General features: G+C 35.6%; 2 protein-coding genes across 6 annotated transcripts in view; one reads left to right on the forward strand and one right to left on the reverse strand.

Annotated features, from left to right (window-relative positions):
- SMC4 (structural maintenance of chromosomes 4) overlaps positions 1-14,845 on the forward strand; it is a 45,656-nt gene extending 30,811 nt beyond the window's left edge. The window contains exons 14-24 of the mRNA XM_047874756.1: positions 2,016-2,241; positions 2,563-2,642; positions 3,444-3,596; positions 4,782-4,908; positions 9,428-9,617; positions 10,898-11,042; positions 11,317-11,490; positions 11,933-12,115; positions 12,263-12,495; positions 13,024-13,207; positions 13,671-14,845. Coding sequence (XP_047730712.1) covers positions 2,016-2,241; positions 2,563-2,642; positions 3,444-3,596; positions 4,782-4,908; positions 9,428-9,617; positions 10,898-11,042; positions 11,317-11,490; positions 11,933-12,115; positions 12,263-12,495; positions 13,024-13,207; positions 13,671-13,823 — 1,848 coding nt within the window. The 3' untranslated portion in view covers positions 13,824-14,845. The remainder of the gene's footprint in view (positions 1-2,015; positions 2,242-2,562; positions 2,643-3,443; positions 3,597-4,781; positions 4,909-9,427; positions 9,618-10,897; positions 11,043-11,316; positions 11,491-11,932; positions 12,116-12,262; positions 12,496-13,023; positions 13,208-13,670) is intronic.
- A 194-nt stretch (positions 14,846-15,039) lies between these two features.
- Positions 15,040-27,285, reverse strand: TRIM59 (tripartite motif containing 59). 5 transcript variants are annotated; one of them, XM_047874758.1, is made up of 4 exons: positions 26,824-27,285; positions 26,577-26,660; positions 25,787-25,864; positions 15,040-18,316 (listed from the first exon to the last, which is right to left on the reverse strand). In XM_047874758.1, exon 4 carries the CDS (start codon positions 18,311-18,313, stop codon positions 17,102-17,104), a length of 1,212 nt encoding a protein of 403 aa, XP_047730714.1. In that variant the 5' UTR covers positions 18,314-18,316; positions 25,787-25,864; positions 26,577-26,660; positions 26,824-27,285; the 3' UTR covers positions 15,040-17,101. The 5 variants fall into 5 exon arrangements, with proteins under 5 accessions (XP_047730714.1, XP_047730715.1, XP_047730716.1 ...); XM_047874759.1 differs by having other exon boundaries at positions 26,549-26,660; XM_047874760.1 differs by lacking the exon at positions 26,577-26,660 and having other exon boundaries at positions 25,791-25,864.
- Between the last annotated feature and the right edge of the window lie 174 nt (positions 27,286-27,459).

The following is a 27,459-nucleotide window of genomic DNA, read 5'->3' on the forward strand; positions in this document are numbered from 1 at the left end:
TCGGAGGGTCTCTTCTTGTGCCAGTACCATATTGTCTTGATGATTACAGCTTTGTAGTATAGCTTGAAGCCTGGGATTGTGATGCCTCCTGCTTGGGTTTTCTTTTTCAAGATTGCTTTGGCTATTGGGGGTCTTTTCTGGTTCCATACAAATTTTAGGATTATCTGTTCTAGCTCTGTGAAGAACGCTGGTGTTATTTTGATAGGGATTGCATGGAACATGTAGATTGTTTTGGATAGTTATTGACATTTTAACAGTATTTGTTCTTCCTATCCAGGAACATGGAATATTTTTTCCATTTTTTATGTCTTCTTCATTTTCCTTCATAAGCTTTCTATAGTTTTCAGTCTATAGATTTTTCACCTCTTTGGTTAGATGTATTCCTAGGTATTTTATGGGTTTTGGTGCAATTGTAAATGGGACTGATTCCTTGATTTCTCCTTCTATTACTTCATTGTTGGTGTATAGGAATGCAACCGATTTCTGTGCATTGATTTTTATATCCTGAAACTTTGCTGACTTCATGAATCAGTTCTAGCAGTGTTTTGGTGGAATCTTTAGGGTTTTCTATATAGAACATCATGTCATCTGCGAAGAGCAAATGTTTGACCTCCTACTGGTCGATTGGATGCCTTTTATTTCTTTATGTTGTCTGATTGCAGAGGCTAAGACTTCCAATACTATGTTGAATAACAGTGGCAAGAGTGGACATCCCTGTCTTGTTCCTGACCTAGGGGAAAGCTCTCAGTTTTTCCTCATTGAGGATGATGTTAGCAGTGGGTCTTTCATATATGGCTTTTATGATCTTGAGGTATGCTCCTTCAATCCCTACTTTCTTGAGGGTTTTTATCAAGAAAGGATGCTGTATTTTGTCAAATGCTTTCTCTGCATCTATTGTGAGGATCATGAGTACCACAGTCTTAATTACTATAGCTTTGTAATAAGGTTTGAAATCAGTAGTTCTCTAATTTTGTTGTTCTTTTTTTAATGTATGTATGTTTATTAATTTTGAGAGAGCGTGTGAGCAGGGAGGGTCAGAGAGAGAGGGAGAGAGAGATGAATGGCTCAGTCTCACAAACCATGAGATCATGATGTGAGCTGAAATCAAGAGTTGGACGCTTAACCAACTGAGCCGCCCAGGCGCTCCTAATTTTATTCTTTTATATCAAGATTGTTCTAATTTCCATATGAATTTTAAGATTAGCTGGTCAGGGGTACCTAGGTGGCACAGTCAGTTAAGCATGTAACTCTTGATCTCTGCTCAGGTCATGATCTCATGGTTCTTGAGATTGAGCACCCCTTTGGGCTATACACTGATGGTGTGGAACAACCTTGGGATTCTGTCTCTCTTCTCTGTTCCTCCCCAGCTTATGCACACTCTCAAAGTAAATAAACTTTAAAAAAAAAAATTAAAGATTAGTGGGTCAGTTTGGGGGGGAGAGGGAAGGCAACTGGGATTTTTGATGCAGGTTGAATTGAATCTGTAGATCAATTTGGGTTGCCATCTTAACAATTCTAAACCTTAACAATCCAGGAACTGGAGCTGTCTTCCATTTATTTAGGTCTAAATTCATACTATAATATTTTACAGCATTTAGTGTATAGGTCTTTTGTTGTTAAATGTGTTTCTAAGTTTTTGGGGGTTTTCTGTCTTGTTTAATATGATATTATAATTGGAATTTTTTAATCCCACTTTTAAGTTATTCATTACTAGTGTGTACAAATACAATTAATTTTTGTACATTGGTCTTGTATCCTACCAATTTGCTGAATTCATATTAGGTTTAATAGTTTTGTGTGTGTGCATTCCCTAGGATTTTGTATATATAAGATCATGTCATCTGTGAATAGAATTTTATACTTTTTAAATAACGGCAAAATAATTATGCAGATATTCAGAACCTTGTATACATGTTCTTACATGTTACATATGTATATTATGTAAGTAATACCCTAAAGAAATGATACATTCTGTTTTTCTTTCTTTTTTTTTTTTTTCTTTTTTTAACTTTTAGATGACTGTATGGGCGAATAAAATGACCAAAATTCAAACTCCTGAAAATACTCCTCGGTTATTTGATTTAGTAAAAGTAAAAGATGAGAAAATTCGCCAAGCTTTTTACTTTGCTTTACGGGATACCTTAGTTGCTGACAACTTAGATCAAGCCACAAGAGTAGCATATCAGAAAGATAGAAGATGGAGAGTGGTGACGTTACAGGGGCAAATCATAGAACAATCAGGTAATGAAAGTGTTTTTCCTGGGGCGCCTGGGTGGCTCAGTCAGTTAAACATCCAGCTTTGACTCAGGTCATGGACTCGCGGTTTGTGGGTTCTAGCCCTGCATTGGGCTCTTTGCTGACAGTTCAGAGCCTGGAGCCTGCTTCGGATTTTGTGTCTCCCTCTCTCTTCTGCCCCTCCCCAGCTTCTTCTTCTCTTTCTCTCTTTGCCTCTCAAAAATAAATAAACATAATTTTTTAAAAAAATTTTTTAGTTCTTTTCCTGACATTGAGTTTATTTAATCTTGTTGGAATACAGCTAAGTCTGACTTCTCTGTTTTATAGGTACAATGACTGGTGGTGGAAGCAGAGTAATGAAAGGAAGGATGGGTTCATCAGTTGTTGTTGAAATCTCAGAAGAAGAGGTGAGCATATATAAAATTAGAGTCAGACTTTTTTTAAAGCCTTCTGATGTGTAACATACATACTATAAAATTAAGCCTTTTTAAGGATACTCAGATTTTAAATTAACAGATTGGATTTTGTATAAATGATATATGTAAGCTGTGGGATTTTTTAAATGTAAAATCCTTTAAACTTCTAAAAATAAAACATGTTAATTTAGAAAGTATGTGCTCAACATATGTATCTTTCTAATATTACATTTGGATCATATGGACATTTCATAATTTAATCAATCATTATTTAACATTTAATGTTTTTCACATATAATTGGTATAGTCCATGATTGTTTTTTCTATTTCAAAATAAGTATAGCAAAGATTTCTGATATGCATTTCCAAGTTTTATTTCAAAGTATTTTACATGCCCACAAGTATGAGAACGTCAAGATGCCTAGAAAAAATTACTGTATTCTGTTATCAGAACACTATACTTTTTCCTTGGATACTGAGCTTTTTCCAAAGAGGTGTACCTTGATTTTTTTCCCCCATATTTTGAAATAGTTTATATCCTTCCACTTAAAATTTTGAATGGTATAAATAGGTGACTGTGCAACACTTAAAATTGTCTTTCCATCTGATTCTGTGATACAGAAATTAGTTTGACCGTCTCCTAAGCTTTAGGATTGGGGTTTGGAATGGGGATTTTGGTTTTGTTCTAGGCTTTAAAATCAGAAGTTGGGGTTTTCTTCATTCCTAAATTGATTTCGCTATTAATCTGAAATGACTCTTAGAGAAAACTTATTTCACTGGTACTCTTTGTAGGTAAATAGAATGGAATTACAGTTGCAGAAAGACTCTCAAAAAGCAGTGCAAATCCAGGAACAGAAAGTACAACTGGAAGAAGCAGTAGTTAAGTTAAGGCATAATGAACGAGAAATGAAGAATACACTAGAAAAGTTTACTGCAAGCATCCAGGTACTCTTTTATTAATATTAGCTAAAGCTATTGGAATTCAGTAGCATTTGGCAGAAACATTTTGTTGTTTGCTTATAGTTTTAGAAAATAAGGGAGAAGAATGGTTCTCTAGGTGGAAGGCCTGTCTCTTGATTTCATTTCCCTGAATGTTAAAGTCCCTGTTGCAGTTTTCCTCCAGTCACGGCTATTCTTTGTTTGCATTTATACACCTTGGAAATGTGTCTTCCCTTAATATCTGTGTAACCCTTTAATTTCATTCTCTTTTCAAAGTAGAATGTTTCTTAATTATGAAAAAGCAGTGCATACCCCACTGATTTAAAAAACAAAAAACAATTTGCCGGAAATATCCAAAAGATGATTGCCCTTACAGTTTATGTATATTCTTCAACTTTTTGATATAAATACCTAGTCTGTGTTTATGTCCTATATTTATACAGATATGTGTATAGATTTTTACTGAGTCATGTTAATTTTTCTTAGTAAATTGTGGTTTTCTTTCCAAGCCAATGTAAATTTACTTTTACAGCTGCATTTGAGTGTGTTCTTTATGTCACAATTTGATAAATGCTTTTCTATGTTATTATGAATACTGCTATGTTTAAAATATCCTAGTTAGAGGCTTCTGGCTGGCTCAGTCAGTGGAGCATGCAACTCTTGATCTCACTCTTGTGATTTCGAGCCCCACATTGGGTGTAGAGATTACTTAAAAATAAAATCTTTAAAATAAATAAAATATCCTTGTTTGGTATATCTTTATGCACCCAATTATTTCCTTAGGTTAGATTACTAAAATTATGGTTATTATCCACTATGTGTACAGTGTTAAAGGTATTGTTGTATGATGCCAAATTGTCTTCAAATGGATGGTTCCAATTAATTTACTTTTAGTAGTATATGTAAATAATTATTTTTCCAAGTCTTTAAAAACTAGGCGGTCTTCACTGTGTTGTGAGTTTGCTACTCTGTACCTAAAAGTGGCATTTTAACTTATATTTGTGATGAATTTCAAATTTCATGTGTTTGTTGGCCATTTTCATGTTTTATGTTAACTATTCATGTTTTCTGCTCTTTTCCTATTAGTATTTGTCTTCTTCTTAAAGATTTTAAGTGTCTTTTTGTTTAAGGCAAAGATCATTGTTATAGTAAGTTAAAATAATGATCTGTAATGTTAAAACATTTCTGTAGCGTTTAAGGGAGCAAGAAGAATATTTGAATGTCCAAGTTAAGGAACTCGAAGCTAATGTGCTTGCTACAGCCCCTGACAAGAAAAAGCAGAAGTTACTAGAAGAAAATGTTAGTGTTTTCAAAAAAGGTATGTGTATGTGTTTAAGGGTACACACTTCCTTCTTTTTTTTTCTTTTTTTTGAGATTGCCAAAAATAGGTTTTTAATATTTGAAATGTTTAAAATAGTTTATGGAATAAAAATAGCAGTTGTGTACTTATGTGCAAGTCAGCTGCTCTGTTTTATAGTTTCTATTATTTCTTTTTTTTTAATAATTTCTTTTTGAGAGAGAGAACGCACAATTTGGGGAGGGACAGAGGGAGAGGGAGAGAATCCCAGGCAGCTCCAACACGGAGCGTGACCCCACGAACCATGAGACTATGATGTGAGCCAAAATCAAGCGTTGGAAGCTTTAACCAACTGAGTCACCAGGCACCCTCTATGATCTCAATCTTAAAAGGTTATAAAGTAAGTACTATTAAGTACTTCATTTAGCCAATAAGAAAACTTAAGGCACAGAATGGTTTATATAATTTGCCCAAAGTCGTCATATATATAGCTTGTAGAGGAATTGAGGACCAGAGCAATCTGATTCCAGAACCAGTGCTCTTAATTTTATACTTTGTGTAGTTTGGCTCAGTCTTACCCTTCAAGATAATAGTTATTTTATGGATTTAGGAAACTGAGTATCTGGGGAAGCTAAATCACTTTAAAGCACACAAGAAATAAGTGGTATACACATGAAGAAAAACAGTCTTTGAAAACTTAAAAAACATGTTTTCCTTCCAGAACTTTTTTCTTTTGTACATGTAAATATTGTAAGTGTTCTACCAGTATACATAAAGCAAGAAAGGGAATTCATAAGCTTATAGCCAAAATTGGCTTTGAAATTTAAATCCCCTGATCATGCACTTGAACAGCCCTGCTTCTCTTTTCATGTTAGCTTCAATCAAACAGATGTGCATCTTATTGCAGGAGGGGGGAATGACAGGTTATAATTAGATCCCTTCCTGGCTTCAGTATTTTAGCTAGTGAACAGCAAACACAGCCTTTTGTCACATCCTCAGGAAAGACCCCTGTTACAGTTCAATTTGTGAACCCAGGAGGGCACATACTGATTGTCCAACCAAAGAACTAGTTGGGGGCTAGGGCGCTTGGATGGCTCAGTCAGTTAAGCTAAGCATCCGACTTCAGCTCAGGTCATGATCTCACAGTATGTGAGTTCAAGCCCTATATCAGGCTCTGGGCTGGCAGCACAGGTCCTTCTTTAGATCCTGTCTTCCTCTCTGTCTGACTCTCAAAAATAAATATTAAGCAAAGAAAAGAAGAACTAGTTGGGGTGGACTTGTAGTAATTATTCAAATGCTCCAAAAATGAGTTTTCTTCCAACAGAAAAAGAGATAAAAAGATATTAAGTAGACCTACTTTGCACATTGAATATTCACCAGTACCCGTATTAACTTTATTTTTTTTTCCCAGATCTTTCTTTTTTAAGTTTATTTATTTTGAGAGACAGGCTAGGTAGGTCAGAGAGAGAGAAAGAGAATCCCAAGCAAGCTCCGCACTGCCAGTGCAGAGCCTGACACGGGGCTCAAACTCATAAACCGCAAGATCATGACCTAAGCCAAAACTAAGTGTCGGACAATCAACTGACTGAGCCACCCAGGTACCCCTGTCTACATTTTTAATATTAAGACATTCACAGGGTGCCTGGGTGGCTCTCTTGGTTAAGCGTCCCGACTTCAGCTCAGGTCATGATCTCATGGTCTGTGAGTTTGAGCCCTGCGTCAGATTCTGGAGAGCCTGCTTCAGATTCTGTCTGCCTCTCTCTTTGCCCGTCCCCTGCTCACGCTCTGTCTCTCAAAAATAAATAAACGTTAAAAAAAAAATTTTTTTTTTTTTAATTAAAAAAAAAAACATTCACTCAGCATCTGCTGCTGGCCATGACCAGGTTTGTTTAAGTGTGGTGATTGAGCAGTGAACAAAATGAAGTCCCTCTTTTTAAGGATCTCACGCTTCAGATTAGGAAGCTGAACAAATACATTGCTTTTTGTATTGGGTGGTGCTGAGTGATAATAAAATCAGGGTTCACAGGACAGGGTGGAGATAGGGAATCACAATGGTTAGACAGGCCTCTACTAGAGAGACTTGAGCAGAGACACAACAGAAGTATGAGTGCTATGTGATACTTGGGAGAAGAGCATTTTAAGATCATAGAGGTACATAGGCCCTGAGGCAGGAGTATGCTAGGAGTCTCCAGGAACACAAGGAAGCCAAAGTGGCTAGCGGAAGAATCCAGATAATGTAGGGCCTTATAGGCCATGTCTCTGAGAGAAATAGCCACCAGAGTGATGTACGGTGGAAGCGGCCTCATGTGACAGGTTTTTTTTTCCCCCCCTTGCATTTATTTTGGATCTGTATTTTGTTCTTGTAGACACATTAGCTTAACTCTTTCTCCACACAGTATTTGTTGTGACTGGTTTGGTGGTACCCAATTGTCAGATGAGCAGCCAAAAACGTATGTGTGTCATTTATAACAACATTTTCACAGAGACTACTGGAATCTGTATTTCATTCTTACTTGAAAAGGAAGCTTTGACTTTATTAGGAGCCCTATATATATATATATAGCTCCTCTCATGGAAATACTGGCTATTATTAATAGACTAACACTATTGGGTAATATCAATACTGTTAATATCTTCTGTGAAGTACTCATTTCTGCAAGTATCTCTTTAAAATTAAATTTCATTTTAGAATTTAAAATTAATTTAAAATTAAAAATTTTTTAGAATAGCTGTTTATAGAGAATGGGGGGGAGGTGGTTATAGAATAAAGGCTTCAAACTTATAGATGATATATGCCACATAGTTTTTCCTTCTACTTCTAATAGACATGCTACTATAGATATTAAAAAAGAAATGCATGGTAGATACATACTTAAGAAAATGTTCTGCAAGTTGGACTCTTTCCAGGGGCATTCTGGCCCACCCCCAGTATAAGTTGTGGTGCCAGCACACATAGTAGCTGGTGTTTTGACCCATAAGTGAGCAGAGCACGCAAGTAGCTTAATGGAATTTTAACTTCAGAGAACATTGCCACTGTGAGCAAAATAATTCATTAAATAGAGTATTTTGGGGGGTGGAGAGGGATTACGAGTCTTGGCAATATAGAACTTTTAAATGTGTGTATTTAATAACCTTAGGATAAAAAGACGCTACAGAAGGCCAAAAAGAAGACATGAATTGTTTTTTGTTTCAGGAGCCAAGTGGTGATTTCAGAAATGTAAAAAATGAGTTGTTGGAATCCAACTCTGATAATGTAGGACAAAAAGGGGAAATGGTAAATTAATGAGATATATAAACTTGTTGGAATTAACAACCTACCTGACAAAGAAGAGACAGTGGAGGGGGAGCAGTCATTAAGTCCTCATGCAATCCTGTTTTCAGCAAATCCTGCCTGCCTCCTATGCCAAATGTCCATATTCCTCCTGTAGGGGCTTTGTGGGATTCTTTCCATAAGTTAACATTTCTGTTTACCTTTCTAGACATAAGATAGCTTGAACTCATCTTTTTGCCACCTGTCATTCTTTCTATATTGTATAGTGATCAGAATTCAAATATGGAGAAGAGATTCCACCCTGGCTAGTGTAATCGGGATCTGTGTAGTGTATGTGTGTGTTTAAGAGAGTATTAGACTGTTTACAGAATCACTGGGTGGGATAACTAAAGAAGGAAATTCTAGGTTGAATATCTAAGAATGATATCTAGAGCCATTCTGTAGAACCATCAAAGGAACTATACTGCCTCTTTTATAATTGGAAAGTCATCTCTCAAATTGGGAAGATGGCACTGCAACTACCAACAATAGAAGCACATTGCATCCGTTCCAATTCACGCCATCAAAGTTAGTGCTATTGCCTGTCAGTATTCACAGAGCTTTTGACTGAATACCAGAATTTCTAATGCCACCAAGAAAATACAAATTTCTGTCACTGCTTGCCAGCAGAAACATGTTCATCACATATGCCTTCCAAATTATGTGAATTTTTTCAATTGAATGGACCCTAATTATGTCTGAAGCCTAGATATGAGGGAATCTGGGAAATCAAATTTTAGTTTTCTGTGCCATAGAGAAAACTGCCAGTTCATCCTCCCTCCCCCACTTTGTTACAACATGTGAGGGAGTACTTTAAGTTAGGTTAGCAAAATAAAACAACCACAGTTCTTTTTTATCACAGACAAGTTAATAGGCACATAGTCTGAGGGCAGAAATCATTATGAGACCACTAGTCAGTCAAGGAATTACGTAAGAAAAAGTTGCAGAGATTTTTGGAAAATGCCTGAGGGCATGAAGCCATTAAACAGGTTGTGCTTATGGCTAAGCCAGGTAATTTAACCATGTGTTATAATACCATTTGTTCTGACATGGGGTATTCTAGTTTATTTTGGGGGGAGGTATTCTAGTGGGTTTTTTGAGATTCACTTTGCCCAAATTTGTAAAATTTCTTTTGCATGCATCAGGTTAAGTCATATGACTGAATAAGTTTACATCTAACAAGTGATGTGTGTGAACCTAGAAACATGGAGTTCTTTCTTTTTATTTCAGAATATGACAGTGTGGCTGAAAGAGCTGGTAAAGTAGAAGCTGAGGTTAAAAGATTACACAATATCATCGTGGAAATCAATAACCATAAACTCAAGGCCCAACAAGACAAACTTGATAAAATAAATAAGCAATTAGATGAATGTGCTTCTGCTATTACTAAAGCCCAAGTAGCAATCAAGACTGCTGACAGGTAGAGTATGTGTACTACCTAACTTGTCATCTTGCTACCTCCACTGTGGAAAAGGGGTTTATATTTAAATGTAATGCCCTTCAAACATTTCCACTGTTATTTATTAAGCCTGTCTGACATGTTTTTACCTAACAGGACTTTAGTAAAGGGAAGCCTATAAACATTTATTTTATGACCATTTTTGTGTATGTTTTAAGTGGTAAACAGGTATGCCGTGACATACAGAACTCCCCAGTTATTGTATGCACATAAAAATTAGAGTTTTGTTTCTCTGGCTTAGAGGAATAGATGGTTGTTAATTTAAATAGATTTAGATCTTAGGAAAATAAGAGGTAAAAACGAGACCTCTTGGCAAAATTGTCTTGGTAACTTTCTAGTTTACGTGATTATTCCATTGTCCTAACTCAACAAAAAGTTATTAACCATTCATAGATTTTTTTTTAATTTTTTTTAATTTTTTAAAATGTTTGGGAGAGAGTGCGAGCGGAGGGAGGAGCAGAGAGAGAGAGGAAGACAGAATCAAGCAGGTTCCAGGCTCTGAGCTGTCAACACAGTGCCAGATGCAGGGCTCAAACCCATGAACTGAGAGATCATGACCTGAGCCAAAGTCAGAAGTTTAAACGACTGAGCCACTCAGGCGCCCCTCATAGATCATGTTTTTAAATTAATTTTTAGAATATTTATTTTGTTTCTAAAGAATTAGAGCTAAATTTAGGTATACAAAATGTTGAAATGTAAACAACTGTTTCTTTTATCTTAAAATTATAACAGATTGCATATTGATTACCTGGTTCATTTGTGTATTTGGTTCAGAGATAAAGCACTAATAAGCCATTTGTTTATGTTAGGAGCAGAAGTTTGCCTACACATTTGTCAAAGTAGAAGTAACTTTTTTAAGGGAAAAAATAGTCCTTGTTGCCCTCCTTGGGAAGCACATGTTGCCCTAACTGGGAGGTATTTTTTTATTTGAGTGTATAACTTCATGGGTGTAGAGATTTAAGAATCTCCAGTCTGATAAGACAAAGACAAAATAATAATTCAATGGACAACTTTGCTTCATGATCTAAGTTTCATCACCTTATACTGAGAGGTTAATATACAACATCTCAGAAGTGTTATGTATAACATAAAAACCAATTCAAGGATGGTTTTAGTAAATCATAAATTTTAACATCTGTGATAGAAAAATGTCTCATTAATACGGCATTTGTTGGTAAGTTGTCAGAAGCAAGATAAATCACACGTTACTACATCTTTAATACATCATTTTGCTTGTTTAGAAATCTTAAAAAAGCACAAGACTCCGTCTTTCGCACAGAGAAAGAAATAAAAGATACTGAGAAAGAAGTAGATGATTTAACAGCAGAACTAAAAAGTCTTGAGGACAAAGCAGCAGAGGTGGTGAAAAATACAAATGCTGCAGAGGTAAGATTTGAAGACAGGAGTGAATGGTCTTTGAAGCAATTTAAAGGGTTGGGATATGTGACATCAGCTTACACAGTAATAAGCACACAATAGGTCAAAACTTTTACAGCTGTATTGTACAATAAAAATGAGTACTGTATTGTAACTTTTCTGTAAATAAACTGTAAAATGCATGGGACATAGGAAGAGATTGCTAACTTCATCTCTAATGTGAAAATACCTGTTCTTTCCATTTGGGAGGGTCCTACCTATAGTAGTTCTTCTTGGTTTCTAGGAATCCTTACCAGAGATCCAGAAAGAACATCGTAATCTACTTCAAGAACTAAAAATAATTCAAGAAAATGAACATGCACTTCAAAAAGATGCACTTAGTATTAAGTTGAAACTTGAACAAATAGATGGTCACATTGCTGAACATAATTCTAAAATAAAATATTGGCAAAAAGAGGTAAGATTGTTATCATTTAGTTAAATGTAACTTTAAAATATCCTTTATGAAAAAGAGCTGTTTTTTGTTTGTTTTGTGTGTGTGTACTTTTGAGACGTTATGATTCTTAATTCCGAGAGAAAATCACTAGATTTATAGAGAACATAATCAATAACATATAGTAATTGTTATATACAGAAAAATCTGAATAATGGGTACATTACTCACCATCTTCACCCCAAGGCTGATTCAGAGATTTAACAGAAGACTTCATCAACACTTCGGAACACTAGAAATATTTTTCTTGAAGTCTTTTGAAAAATAATTGCTACAGAAATTAGCCACAATTCCTTAGAATATATTGTTTTAGTAGATAGGTAATTTGTCATATTGATATGATTTTTTTAAACAATAAATTACAGTTCTGTGACATCCCTAATGCTCATCTACACTGAACTTTTAGATTTCAAGAATATCATTGCATCCCATAGAAGATAATCCTCTTGAAGAAATTGCAGTTCTCAGCCCACAGGATCTTGAAGCAATCAAGAATCCAGATTCTATAACAAATCAAATTGCACTTTTAGAAGCCCAGTGTCATGAAATGAAACCAAACCTTGGTGCCATTGCAGAGTATAAAAAGAAGGTATGAATAAACTGTTAATGATTTAGTCAGATTCTTTTTAGTTCTTAGCCTAAATTGTCAACTTTAATTTTATATAATTAGCAGCATTAGCTCTCATCTCAAATGAATAACTGAATAGGTATTTTTCTCATGATATTTTTTTCATAGGAAGAATTATATTTACAGCGGGTAGCAGAATTGGACAAAATTACTTGTGAAAGAGATCATTTTAGACAGGCATATGAAGATCTTCGGAAACAAAGGCTTAATGAATTCATGGCAGGTTTTTATATAATAACAAATAAATTAAAGGAAAATTACCAAATGCTTACTTTGGGAGGTGATGCTGAACTGGAGCTTGTAGACAGCTTGGATCCTTTCTCTGAAGGAATCATGTTCAGGTTTGTAATTTGTACTGAGTTTTGGATCCTCTTGTTAACATATCTCTACATATTCTCCAGACTCTATATTTTAGGGGTGGGATGTGAAGGTTAGAGCTACAGCTTGAGTGTTTTATTTGATGATAAATACTAATTCATTTACATACTGGCAGTTTGTTAGCATAAATCTTGGGCAAGTGGCAAATATTTAATTTTACACAATATTTGTCTAGTTCATCTTTTAATTTTTGAGCCATTTCAACTTAACATCAAGATTTTAAAATTGCAAAGCAAAAAAATATGTGCTGGAAATGGAAGAATAGCAAGAAATATTTACTGGCTTGCTATTTAAATCTTAAGATTTTGGTAGGTGTTCCTGTGTATTCATCCTCCAATAACATTTTTATAAAATAACCCCAAAAAGTTTAGATTTGTGAAAAGCAAATTAGAGATCCCCGAGGAAGGTGGTAGAAGCCATTTATGGAAAACCAACCATGAAGTCGTTACCTGTGCAAGTAATTTGACTAATAAGAGATTTTTTTAATTCAGTGTTCGACCACCTAAGAAAAGTTGGAAGAAGATCTTCAATCTTTCAGGAGGAGAGAAAACACTTAGTTCATTGGCTTTAGTATTTGCTCTTCACCACTACAAACCCACTCCCCTGTACTTCATGGACGAAATTGATGCAGCCCTGGATTTTAAAAATGTGTCCATTGTTGCATTTTATATATATGTAAGTAATCATTTAGAGGTTTTTGTTCTGAGAATTTTATTAGGTTCCCTTACAATACACATGGAATTCATGGACTGACTTCTTACTTTTGAGCTTTTCCCCTATACTTTAATTCCATGTCCTATGATATCAGAGACCAGTCCTTTATTTGAACCAAGTACTTCCTTTTTGGACAAGTAAAATATAAATTGATAAAGTAGCAAAAAACACAACTAGAATCTCTGATCTTCTGCCTAGATACTATCTCCACTAGAAGACTTCTGGCAACCATGCTTCCAAAAATAACCCAAATGCTTCTCTTAACTACTGTGTCATGAATTATCCATGCCATCACTCATGTTCATGTTAATTATCAAAGTAATGTTGAATTGCAAAAAACACCATTTCAGGGAAGTCAAATTTAGATGTTGATTACAGGAATACTTGTTATTACTGAACACTTCTATTTTTTTTTCCTCTTTAGGAACAAACAAAAAATGCCCAGTTCATAATAATTTCTCTTCGAAATAATATGTTTGAGATCTCAGACAGACTTATTGGAATTTACAAGACATACAACATAACAAAAAGTGTTGCAGTAAACCCAAAACAAATCGCATCTAAAGGACTTTGTTGAACTCGTTTATATCCAGGATTCCTCAAACTGAATTCACATAGATTCAGCCTATTGTATTATTGAGATTTTCTCTTTGTAAAGGATTATAATATGAAGTACATACTCCTAAACTGGATCATGTAACTGGTTTTTATGCTATTAGGAGACATGTTATAAGTCTAATAAAATATTCTGTGTACCTGCTTCTTAGGCTGTAAGAATCTGACAGTTTGGTAAACAGCAGCAGGCTATGGAGAAAGTAAGATGCCTGCAGGGTGAGGTGATTTGTCCTTAGTCCCAAGTTGTTGCCAGCAGAGTTAAAAGGAAGTTCATTGATGAGCAATAAAGTTCTGAACTAGAGCATATTAACCAAGAGGCAGCAAGCATACCATCATGCATCTTTGACCTACACGGGAAAAGCCTACCAGCTACTTAATTGAATAAATTCTTAAGGTATTCTATTTAATTTACTAATTTAGACAATCATTGTATCTACAACCCAAACACTGGGAATGTTTTGTTTTTTAAACCGTTGTGAATTCTGCATGATGAGAAGTTAAGTATTTTATGTGCTTTTCTAAAACTTGTGTTTAAAACTTCCAAGAGAACCAGCAAACTGAGACAGTATCTGAGATAACTCATCAGTTGAAAAGGAATGAATATCCACTATCTTTGCCTCATAAAAATATGTAGGGGTTAACAGCTTCCTTAGTATAAATGGAAATTATATGCTGTTTGTCTATCCAATTACCAGGGTTCCCCCCCCCTTTAATTTTCTACACTGCATTAGCTCAGTGTTATAGTGCTACTGAAAGTTGGCAACCACTTGGTTTTCAAGAGGAATTTCTTGATATTGATTAAAAAGTCTTTGCCCTATTTGATTTCTAGATATTGATCCTAAGGAATTAAAGCTAAAAGCTCTCTATTCAATGATGATTGTTTAGGTACTAAAAAGATCCAACAAAGATGGTTTGTATCGTAACAGTCATTAAATATGTAAATACATTAGCATGTACTTAAATAAAGTAAAATCTGAAACTCCAGTATGGTCATTTGTTTCAAATCAAGATTATATAGAAGGGAAAAGTAAAACTATAATCATGCTTTTTCAGTGGGTGAGAGTAGTGGTAAATGGAATTTAACTCTTACTACATGTAGAGTTAATTCCCATAACCTATATGAATTCCAAAGAGACCACTCCTGAGTTTGAGCACCTTATTATGACACTCAGTGCAAGTAAAGTAGCAAAATAAGTTTATTAAAATATCTTGTTATACATAAAACTTAGAAATATATCAAGATTATATACTTTAAATTTTATAATTTCATACTCCTGGTAAAAATTACAAAACAGAGGCAGCATGTGTAAGAATCAGTTATTTGTATTCGGGACTATGTTCATGCATACTACATAAAATATGTAAATAGTTTTGTCTACTAAGAACTGGCAAGTTACAAAATGTTTGTCAAACCTAAAATGTTCATAGGTATATGCTTCAATTTTTAGTTATGAATGATTCTTAGATATAAATTAGAAGCCTTAATTTAATAAAAATAAAACTACTGGCTTAAAGTTTTGATACCATGACAGCAGGACTTTCAAAATAATTATCAAAATAATACATGGGTTCTCCCATATGCTGGCTGTATGGCCTTGGACAAATTACTTTGGGGTTTCCTTATCTATAAAAAGTAGAATACCTACTTCAGTAAGTGCTTGACCCATAATAGCTAACAAATATCAGTGCTTACTAATTAATACATGTACTCAAAAAATACATGGCATTTTTGTGTTGTGACTAAAATTTAATGCAACTTCAGCGTAAAGTTACTATGTTGTATATTTCGATACTTCAATCTCTCTCCCCTCCACTTCCATTAATACCCTGCAAATGTTCTTTGCCCACATGACTGTTTATTGTGCTAGATAATTCTGATCATAAATTTAATACAGCCAGCCATGTTTGTGTTAAGACTTCTTCTCAGTAGGGGCACCTGAATGGTTCAGTTGAGCATCCGACTTCAGCTCAGGTTGTGATTTCACAGCTAGGGAATTCGAGCCGTACGTCGAGCCCTATGCTGATAGCTGAGAGCCTGGAGCCTGCTCATGTTCTCTCTCAAAACTTAAATAAACAGGAGTAATTTAGAACTATAGTCCTATTAATTCATGACATTTTATATGTAACCTAGGACCAAGAGCATTCCCTAATATGACCTGAAAGTCTGAGCTAGGTAGGACTCCTAGGGAATGGATCCAAGAGCAACAGCTGATTTAGGATTTCTGGAAAGCAAATAACCTTATATTTACAGTTCCATGGACAAAAGAGCCAAAAGTCCTACCACAAGCACAATTCCAGTCCCTGTTAATAAGGGAACTAATTAAAGGGATTTGACTTAATAACTACAGAGTCCCATTTAAGCAAAATTCAAGAAAAGGTTAAATTATTGGTACTTTGATATTCACATAAGCAAATTGCAGAAAACTTAAGACCATTTTTAAGACGAATATAGTTAACATGATGCCACCTAACTCTGAGGATGGAATATATCAACAATATACTATTCTAATAACATGTTTTTAGAGCTTTTATCCAAAAATTGGTAAGACTAAAGCACTAACCAAAAGTCATTTACACAAACCATAAAGACCATTATTTGAAAGGTCACTGTTCCCTAACACATTTCCAAAATCAGCAGTTTGTTAGGAATGAATGTTGATAGATTTAATGCAATGTTTATCTAAAATACATTAATGTATCATGTATGTTTGATCAGAAATAACCTTAATGTAAGCAATCCCTTACCACTTTTAGACTGCTGCTTGAATTAAAACCTCTACTCACCCTCCTGGTTTTGCCCAAAGGCTCCGGGGCCACATCAAAATACAGGTATATATGCACTTGAGGGATTTTGCCATCTTTTAACCTAAAAGCTATGTATACATAAAGAACTGCAACACTAACCAACCACTGCATCATATGATGATGTAAAAGAAATAATAATGCTAAACGACAGGATTGGTACAGAAATATTTCAATGTCACAGCGATAAAGTCAGCATCAAGCAAAATAAAATAGGATAATGTATTAGTTACTAGATATTCTAGTTTAGACACATTCTGTCATTTCTGACATATTTCCATCTAAGACACATGGATGGTTTAACATTTCTATGTATTTGTATTTGCAACTCTGATAATTTAGTTTGCTATTTATCCATGGTACCCTATTTCTCCCTTTAGCAATTGTTGGTCTCTGCTGTACAGAATAAGCCTATTTAGGCAATTCAGATTTGAATTTTCAATGAGAAAATATTTTCCACATGCATTCCTTCAGTAAATATAAAGTGTGACATAGCATATTCTTTAAATCATGCAAATTGTTAGATAAACTTTGGTAAACAGATAGAGAGACTTCAGAAAAACATATTGAAGTGATTTCATTTAAAAAGGTGATTATGTGTTGGTTAAAAAAAAGGATCAACATCAGTATCACTGAAATTAATGTAACTATAACGATGTTTAAAATCTTAAAAAATTCGACTTCTTTTTCATCCTTATCAGGCCAGGAACATGGCATCCTCTTTGAAGAAATTTTCATTTCAGGAATGAGAAGTTTCTTAATTTGTCCAATTTCTGTCCTGCTCCAATCTTCTTTCAGTATTTGGCTTACTCGAGGATAAATTTCAACAGGGTGAACCTCAGGAAGTGGTCTTTGTTTCAAAATCTGTACATGTTGGCGGATATCATCAACTTTTTCAAGAAATTTCAGTGGAGACTCTTCCTGTAAAGATGTTGTCAGTGTCATTAATTCAAGCTGCTGCTCTCTTATTTCTTTCATTCTTTCAATTTGTGGAGTGTATTCTTGATTAATCAGATTGCTAACATTATCAAGAGCAGCTAGGAAGGTTTTTTTTTTCTGTTCTAATGTATCACTAAGCTCCTTAAAATATTGGAGAACAACTTCCTTATCACTTTGGACCATCTTCTCTGAATGAGATTTCTGTTCTTCCAGCTTTTCAATAAGACGAGTAAGATCTGTCCAGTGTGTGTCAGTTAACTGTTCAAGCAGTTTTTGAGGTGTATCCTTTTCTTTCAGATAGGCACTCTGAAGATCATCTATGGGATGACCATGATGTTGACCTATGGTAAGGCAATGACCACAAACTAATTTTTTATCTAGGAGACAGTAAACATTTAATGGTTGTCTGTAATGTTCAGGACAGGTAACGATATCTGGATGGTCTTCTTGCTGGTACTTTTCAATTATAGCCCTTAATGCAAAATTAACAGGTAAAGATTCAATACCACTTGGAGCAATTTCAATAATACTTCTGCAATTGGGGCACTTGAGTGGAATTCGTAAAGGTCTCCATATATAAAAGTTCCCAGATGCTTGAAGAACATTTTCCAAGCAATTTCTACAAAACGTATGAGAGCATGGTAGTACACGAGGATCTTCAAAAATACTGTAACAAATGGGACATGTTAACTCGTCCTCAAAATTGTGCATTTCCTGTCAAGAGAAAAAAATATTTTAAGCCTACTTACAACAAAGATACCTGTACATACTATGTAAAGTTTCAGGTGTTAACCTCAAAACTATTAATATATTGTGCTTGTCATTTAAAAGACAATAAGATGTTTAAGATTTTTTAAATGCAGCTTTCTGAGTAATACAACTCCTAATATGTAACAGACTGATCATTTTTAAAAATTTACTCACCTTGGGACAAAAAAACATGCTAAACAATTCTAATTTATAATTCTTCAAATTAAAGTTATTTAAGTTTGTTGCTATGCAAAAGTAAAATTCAGTGTTCTACTGGTCTACTTAATGATAATCTGTGCAACTTTTTACATCCTAAGTGCTAAAATCAAAACTGCACAAATAACTGGAAGTCCTAGCCACAGCAGACAGGAATAAAAAGCATCCATATTGGTAGAAAAAGTTAAAATGACACAATACTTTATATAGAAAACCCTAAAGACTCCCCCAAAAACTGTTAGAGTAAATGAAGATTCAGTAAAGTTGCAGGATACAAAATTAATGTTGTATTTCTATACGTTTATTAAAGTAGTAGAAAGAAATTAACACCCACATTTACCAGAATAAAATGCCTAGGAATAAGCCAAGGAGGTAAAAGACCTGTACTCTGAACACTATTCAACACCAATTGAAGAAACTGAAGATGACATAAATTGAAAAACATGCCATACTCCTGGATAGGAAGAATATTGTTAAAATGTCTATACTACCTAAATCAATCTATAGCTTCAATGTAATCTCTATCAAAATACCAACAGTACTTTCCATAGAACTAGAACAAGCCTAAAACTTGTATGAAACCACGAAGGTCCCTGAGTGCCAAAATAATCCGCAATCCCAGATTTCAAACAACTACAAAGCTGTAGTAATCAGTATGATACTAGTATAAAACCAGACACAAAGGACACTGACATGGGCAATCTATGGACAAAGGAGACAAGTACATACGATAAGGAAAAGATCATCTCTTTGATTATATTAGGAAAACTGAACAGCTATGTGCAAAAGAATGAAACCACTTTCTTTACACCATATACAAAAATAAAGTGGATTAAAGACCTAAACATAAAACCTGAAAACTCCCTTAAAGAAAACAGAAAATAGTCTCTGGGACATCAGCCTTGGCAACGTTTTACTCAATAGGTCTCAAGAGAAACCAAAACAAGTAAATTAAAACTTCACCAAAATAAAAAGTCTCTGCCTAGCAAATGAAAAGGCAATGGAAGAAGACATTTGCAAATGATACCTGATAAGAGGTTAATATCCAAAATATATCAGGAACTTCTTTAACCCAACACCAAAAAACAATCCAATTAAAAAATGGGCAGAGGACCTGAATTAACAGTTTTCCAAAGACATCCAGATGGCCAACAGACACAATGTTCAACATTACTGCTCATCAGGGAAACGCACCTCAAAAACCACGAGACCTTAAGTTTGTCAGAATGGCTAGTATCAGACAAGAAATAAGTGTTGAGGATGTGGAAAAAGGAATCCTGCATTGTTGGTGGAGTGTAAACTGGTACAATCACTGGAAACCAGAATGGAGGTTCCTCAAAACACTAAAAATTGAAATCCAATACAACCCAGTAATTCCACTACTAGGTATTTATCCAAAGAAAATAAAAACACTAATTCAAAAAGATATATATACCCCGGGGCACCTGGGTGGCTCAGTCGGTTAAGCGGCCGACTTCGGCTCAGGTCATGATCTCGCGGTCCGTGAGTTCAAGCCCCATGTCGGGCTCTGTGCTGACAGCTCAGAGCCTGGAGCCTGTTTCAGATTCTGTGCCTCCCTCTCTCTGACCCTCCCACGTTCATGCTCTGTCTCTCTGTCTCAAAAAATAAACGTTAAAAAAAAAAAAGTTTAAAAAAGATATATATACCCCATGTTCACTGCAGCATTATTTGCAATAGACAAGATATGGAAGTAACACAAGTGTCTATCAATAAGTGAATGGATAAGATCTGGTGGGTATGTGCATATGTATATATAGATACATGTATTTATATATGTATGTGTATAATATATATAGATACACAATGGAATAACAATCAGCCATAGAAAAATCAGATCTGGCCATCTGCAACAAACAACATGGATGGACCTAGAAGGCATTATGCTAAGTGAAATGAGACTAAATACCATATGATTTCACTTACATGTGGAAATCCAAAAAAACAAGCAAACAAAAACACCAAAACAGACTCACAAATACAGAGAACTGGTGGTTGCAGGGCAGGGATGGGTGGGATGGTGAAATGGGTGAAGGGGCTTGGAAGGTTAGGAGCCTTACAGTTGTAGGGTAAGTCACAAAGATGGAAGATACAGCATCGGGAATACACTCACTGGTATTGTAATAGCGTATTACATGTATTAGCATGGTAGCTGCACTTGTGTGAGCATAGCATAATATATAGAGTTGTTGAAACACTGTATTGTATACCTGAAACTAATGTAATATGCATCACTTATACTTAAAGGTTAGGATTTTTTTTAATGATGCAAATACAAGCAAGATTAAACATTTCGCCTAAATAACAAATTGGCATTAGCAAAATTATAGTCTTTAATTCAAGAGAATTCATATTCCCAGTTGGCTCAACAACAGTTTCTAAAAAACAAAGTATTAATAATTTCTCTAATTACTGCTACTATAAATTTCCTAGCTTCTTGAATTGAAATACTAGTATGCTTAAAGCCCAGAATCAGCATAGTGTAATATTCCAAAGTAGTAATTTGAATATTTGGAAGGGGAAAAAAATTGTTTTTAATGTTTATTTATTTTGGAGAGAGACAGTGCAAGTGGAGGATGGGCAGAGAGAGAAGGAGACAGAATCTGAAGCAGGCTCCAGGTTCTGAGCTGTCAGCACAAAGCCCAATTCAGGGCTTGAACCCTCAGTCCTTCCAATAAAAATCAGTTTTCAAGATGAAGTGTTGGTTGGGGTTAACTATGAATTACTGACCAGTAGAGTGTTAGTGGTAAAGAACATCCTCAGTCCTCTTTCCTTAGTGAAAGAAACCCAGCAGTGGTAACCTCTTGGCAAGATATTTTTGACATTTCCAACAACAGAAGCCTGAAATTTTGCACCCTACCTCCCCTCTTAAAGTCTTAATTTGTACCGGTTTTCAAATGCAAGCCACAATCTTCAGGACCTACTTAGCCCTGATAGAGAAAGATCAAGTTACAACACCATTTAGAGAACCTTAAAGAGCAAAACAAAAAAATCCAAGTCCCATTCATGTAAAATATAAAGGTTACACCAAATCATCCTCTACAAAACTAACTTTTAAAAGTTTAAGAAGACATCTACAAATAATTCTGTACTTTTAATTATTAAAAACCTCTTTAGATTTTTTGGCTCTATGCTCTTTCATCATTTTGGAAATCAAACTCTTATTCAAGTCTCATTGGGCCCAGCCTCCTCCCCAAATTAGATCCCGTATTAATCTCACTGAATGCTGTACTGCCAATTTACAGCACTTAACTGGAGTTTATTTAAGAGAATTTTGTAACATTTACCTATATATTAAGATGTAAGCCTGCAATAAGGGCAGGAATTATGTCTAAACACAGAACCTGACACATAGTAGGTATTACTCAATATTGGTTGAATAAATACTCCCTCTTAAGACAGCAATGTTAATGAAATGTCAGATCTTAGTTTTGTTTTTTAAATAGCAAAATCTCTGTTTAGGAAGAGCTATAATAGGAGAGTCTACAAGTCTATCAAAAAATACTCCATTCAGACTGACGATATTCAGAACCCTAATGGGCCAAGATGTGTCACATAGATAGTAAGCTTAAACTGTGAAGCATTCCAGGAAACTAAAGTAACTGGGCAACAGTACAGAAGATGACATTCACTGCAGGTAAATGCAAGTGAATGCATGTTGGGAAGCCTTCGTGACAGCTCTAATCACACAAAAACAATCCATGAAAAACAAACCTGTTCTCAGAGGACTTTAGTGATGTCAGAATTCATAATGAAGGAATAAACAAAACAGCACTTTGCAGGGAAAAAATAACATTTGAACAGTAGACACATATTCAATTTAGATTTAATATTAATGTTTTAAGTACCAAAATTAGGCCTAAAACAGAATCTAACCCTTCCCTCCAAAGTCCCCTATTTGTCAAAAGCTAGAAAACATTTTCCCTGAGAACCCATCTGGGGACCCCAAAAGCTCAACTTCGTTTAGAATGAAGATATTCACAACATTATTGAAAGAAAATGTCAGCTCTTGAGTTCACATAGAAAGCAAATATGGTCTCAAAAGTTAACTTTCATATAATTAGAAATTTGTGGATAACTTGAAGATACATAAATCAAATTCCACTCTTGGAATTTGGAAGACTACCCTCTTGCTGAGTTATTAAAAACGGGTTTTAGGCAATAAATTTATGACAAATCAGAACTGGTTAACAGAAGCAAGCCTTGCTGAAAATAACTCTGTAAAATAACTGGTTATTGCCTGAGAAACATAAGATATGGGTGGTTATCATGCTTAGAAGCTAATTCTTCCAAAAACTAGTACAGCATTTTATGCACCAGAAGTTTTCCATATCCAGCCCAGACTTTTGGGGAGGGTGGAGAGGAGAAAAAAACTTCACCTATGTATATTTTCTAGGATGAGTATCTTAGATTTAGCTATGCTGTATGTATGATACAACACTGGAAACTAGAAGGCAGTGAAGGAATGGCCTCAAAGTTCTCAGGAAAAAATGGCTTCCAACCTAAAATTCTGTACCCAGAAGAATAAATTTTGAGGGTAGACTGAAGACAGTTGACATGAGAGGCCTAAAAATGAACACTCATCCACCCTTTCTAAAGAATCTACCTCAGGGAAATAAGAAAAGCAAGAATTCTCACTCCGTTAATGGTGAAACTAAATCCAGGACAACTGTGCAGCAAGTATAGGGAACAAGTCATCTGGAAGAAGATGACAGATCCAAAAGGAAGGTTTTTGAGAAATGGAACTGACAGACTATCTCATCTGAACATAGAGGTAATGACAAAACTAAATTTTGGGAAAAGTGACTGAATTACATGGGGCACCTATATGTCTAAGTCAACTGAGCACCTGACTCTTGGTTTTGGCTTGGGTCATGATCTCATGGTTTGTAGAATCAAGACCCCACATAACTTGAGCCTGCTTCGGATTCTCTCTCTCTGCCTCCCACCCCACCATCTCTCTCAAAATAAAGAAAAAAAAAGTTTGCCATTTGTTCTGAAGATAGATAATATAACAAGACTCCAAAACCTAACAAACACAAACTAAAAATCAACAAATTTCAAAAATGGATACTGTTCTAAAATCCCGAATACAGTACTAGCAAAAACAAATCCAGAGTACATTAAAAGAATACAGAACAATGACCAAAATGAGGTTCTTCCCAGAAATGTAAAATTAATTTAATAAAAAGGAAATTATTAAGTCAAAGGAGAAAAACTGTATGATCATAAAGGATGTGGAAAATACGCATAATAGAAGATAGTAAACAATTCACAAAGATAGAAAGTGAAATAGTGCTAGAGGGAGACAAGATGGAGAGTTATTGTTTAGTTCCAGTTTGGGAAGATGGAAGAAGTTTGACGCCAATGGATCGTGACAAGTTGAACAAAAATGTGAATGTATTGAATGCCACTAAACTGTATACTTAAAAATGGTTATAATGGTAAATTTTATGCATATTTTCAGCACAATAAAAACTTTCAAGTTTTTGCCTATTATCTAGTCTTTCCTCTGCCAAATTAATTGTAGAATCTATTTATATTATTTTACACTTTTAGAAAGCAAAGAAGTAAAATAAAAGTAACCCATGTAAAATGTTCTTTTCCTCCAGTGAGTACTAAAACCCCCCAAAACACTAATAACTTATTTCCAGATTTCCTGCTTCCCTTTTTAAAGTCACCAAGAAATAAATATAATAAATCTTTTTCAGAAAAAAATTTGAGGCTAAATATCTACTTAGAAGTCATTTCACAAATTTCTTGTGTTTCAGTGTCAAAAATAAACACACTTCTGAATTTCTAAACTTTTTATGCAGTCTTTCTCCAGAAAGCTGATTTCCTATGGAGCCTCCACAATGTCCAACTAGCATATTATGGATGGTCAGTACACATAATAGATTATGGAGAAATAAGCAATACAAAAAAAAATATTTTCCATTCTATTAACAGTTTAGTGTGTAAACTACTTTTTAAGTTTTAATTCACTAATAATGCCTTTCATCTCTACACATGAACAGTAATAAAACATCCATTACATTTTACAACCTCTGAAGAGAAATTATGTTTACCACATTATAGAGTTAAGTGACTTGCTCTAGAACTTATAGTGTGAGTCAGCTATAAGTCTGGAAAAATTTTGATTGGGTCTCACATATTTTGGCCCTGATACTATGCATATGTAATGCAATTTAAGATTACTTTAGAGGTGCCTAGGTGACTCAGTTGGTTCAGCATCCGACTCTTGATTTCAGCTCATGTCATGATCCCAGGGTTGTGGGATCAAGCCCCACGTTGGGCTCGGTGCTAAACATGCAGCCTGCTTAAGATTCTCTCTCTGCCCCTCTCTCCAGCTTGCATTCTCTCTCCAAACTAAAAAATAAATAAATGCTTTAAAAAAAAAAAAAAGATTACTTTAGAAATACTACAATTGTGCCATCTATTATATACATAGGGCAAGATTTTAAAAATACTTTTATACACATAAACATACAAAAATAATGAAGGATTCCCATAACACTTTCAAATTAAAAAAAAAAAAATCCTATGGTCAGACAGGACTTTAACTCTGCCCATTTGCACTGTTCTTGTATTTTCACATTAACCTATTTCCCCTATATATATATATATATATATATATATATATATATGCAATTTAACCAGGAACTGAAATGAGAAATTAAGGTTTTCATTGCTTATTCCATAATACTTTTCACAGTGAAAATCTATTTGGTGGAAAACATCCAGCAATATGTCTGCTGAAAGGCAATGTTTAACATTACCTAAAATCAAAATTTCACCTTGCCAGACTAGGTAAATTATGGTACCTTACTTCAAAGGATAGCTATATAATCATCAAAAAAATGCAAACCAGTATGTAAATGGATAGTAAAATGGTGTCCAGGTAACAATAAATGCAACCTGCAGATCTGTATGCATAAGATGATACCATTTGTGTGTTTAGATGTACACAAATCCTTGTAAAATTTCTGAAAGAGTATACAAAAGTGACTAACTACAAGTTATAAGTCAAATGAAGGAGTTGTTTACTTTTCATTTTATGCTCCTCCTAGACGGCTTGAATTTTATACAACACATCTTTTTTTAAAAAATTAAAGAATCTCAACTTACACTTGAAATCATACACTTAGTAAAAATTTACTGAAAATTTATTTTGTATTCACTTACTGGTTCAGAGCTTACCTACTTTGTTGATCTTCTGGCTTAGCGACTGAATATACTTTATCTTCTCCAACTTTTTCAGATTCTTTTATTCGTATTCTAAAATTAAAATAATTTTATCTGAATGTTTTCAATTTACATTCTCAAAAAATGTATTAAATATGACATCATAGGAATGGTTATTTCACTCTAATGTTTATCTCCTCTATGCCTCATTGTGTTTTTATAAAAATAGTGACAAATATCAACAGTTGGTGCAGGAGAGGTATCACCTGTACCTTGAAAAGCCCAACAATTCTGTGACCAAATAAATTGTCACAAAGGACCTCTTTTTGTAACGTCAAGTATCTTACGAGCTCTTAAAAATGTTAGCCAACAATGGTGATGACGGAGCAAACATTCACGCTCATTTTAGACTGCTTAAAGTTAACCTGAAGACAAGAAACATCCATGGGACTGAAAGATCTTGCCAGCTTAAAATAATAAACTCTGATTTAGGGTATCCCATCATTATTACGTCCGTACATCTCAGTTCTGCCATTTAAATGTTGTGGGACCCTGGGTCAGTTTTTCCCAATGCCTCTCAGTACTGAGGTTTCACACTTGTAAAATGGGCATAATTACACCCACTCTGTTAAGTCTCAGGAGAACCTCTCACAACGAAGGGCCTCAAAATAACAGCCTTCTCTTTCTCGAAGGTTAACGACAAATCCTCCCGAGCCTCCCTCCTAACGCACTTCCACCGCCCCGGCGCCCTTCGCCCCCCAACCACGCAAGGCAGACCAGTTCTGTGGAGTGCCGCTCTTCTCACCCTCCACCACAAAGGGCTGCTCCCTCACAGAGAAATGCAGTTCCATACCGGAGGGAGGAACACGAGATTCTCCAAACTCCCTACCTGGGACAAAAGAGAATAAACGCAGTACTCATGCCCACCATCTCCATCAGCAAGCCCCTGGACTCTCCTCCAAATACACCCAGTATACCAGCCTGTGCTACAGGGAAAGAACAGAGACCCAAAGTCGCATTCTCGGACCCAAAGGCACGCTCCTTAGACTCACCCCGGGGAGGAAGAGACAGAGCTAGTCCACTGGCAGAAACAGCTCTACGGCCTCCAAGCTAGGCGTCCCCGAGATGCTCTGCGTCCCCGCCCTCCTCCGCCCTGAGGGATTTCAGGTGCCCAGATGGGGCGGGGCCTTGCGGAGCCTCAGGGCGCAGGCGCAGTCTCCTGGCAACATTCAACTGCGTAGCATCCGCCAATGGGAAAGAGCGCGGGGCCCCTGTTCAAAAGTAAACTGCTCGCAGCGCCTGCGGAGGCAGGGACGTAATTGCGAGGGCCTGGCTCCAAACTCCGGGCCAGCTTCCTGCACCTGCGCAGTGGGCGCGGGCCCGCCTCTCAGAAGCTCTGGAGGCACGCGGTAGGAGGCGCTTTAGTGCGTGCGGGCGCTTCTAGCTGCCAAAGTCGTGGGCTGGGCTCCCTCTTGGGGCGGTGAGATGTCCGCGGCTCCGGGAGAGGTGGGGCCTGGCGGTGGCTGACACTTTCTACAAGAACATTTCATAGGACTGTGTTTTACTTGGAGCCAATCCGGCACGTCCAGATTCTGGACTTTGACGCGCAGCGTCTCCCTTTGTTACCTCACAAGTGCCCGGTAGCGGGACGTCACCGACCCTGAGGGCACACGCACACCGGTGCGCAA

This window comes from Prionailurus viverrinus, chromosome C2 (genome assembly GCF_022837055.1).
Source record: "Prionailurus viverrinus isolate Anna chromosome C2, UM_Priviv_1.0, whole genome shotgun sequence".
NCBI classification, from domain to species: Eukaryota; Metazoa; Chordata; class Mammalia; order Carnivora; family Felidae; genus Prionailurus; species Prionailurus viverrinus.

Coding starts and splice junctions, on each gene's coding strand:
- TRIM59 (XM_047874761.1), bottom strand. CDS start 18,313: ATGCACAATTTTGAGGACGAGTTAACATGTCCCATTTGTTACAGTATT.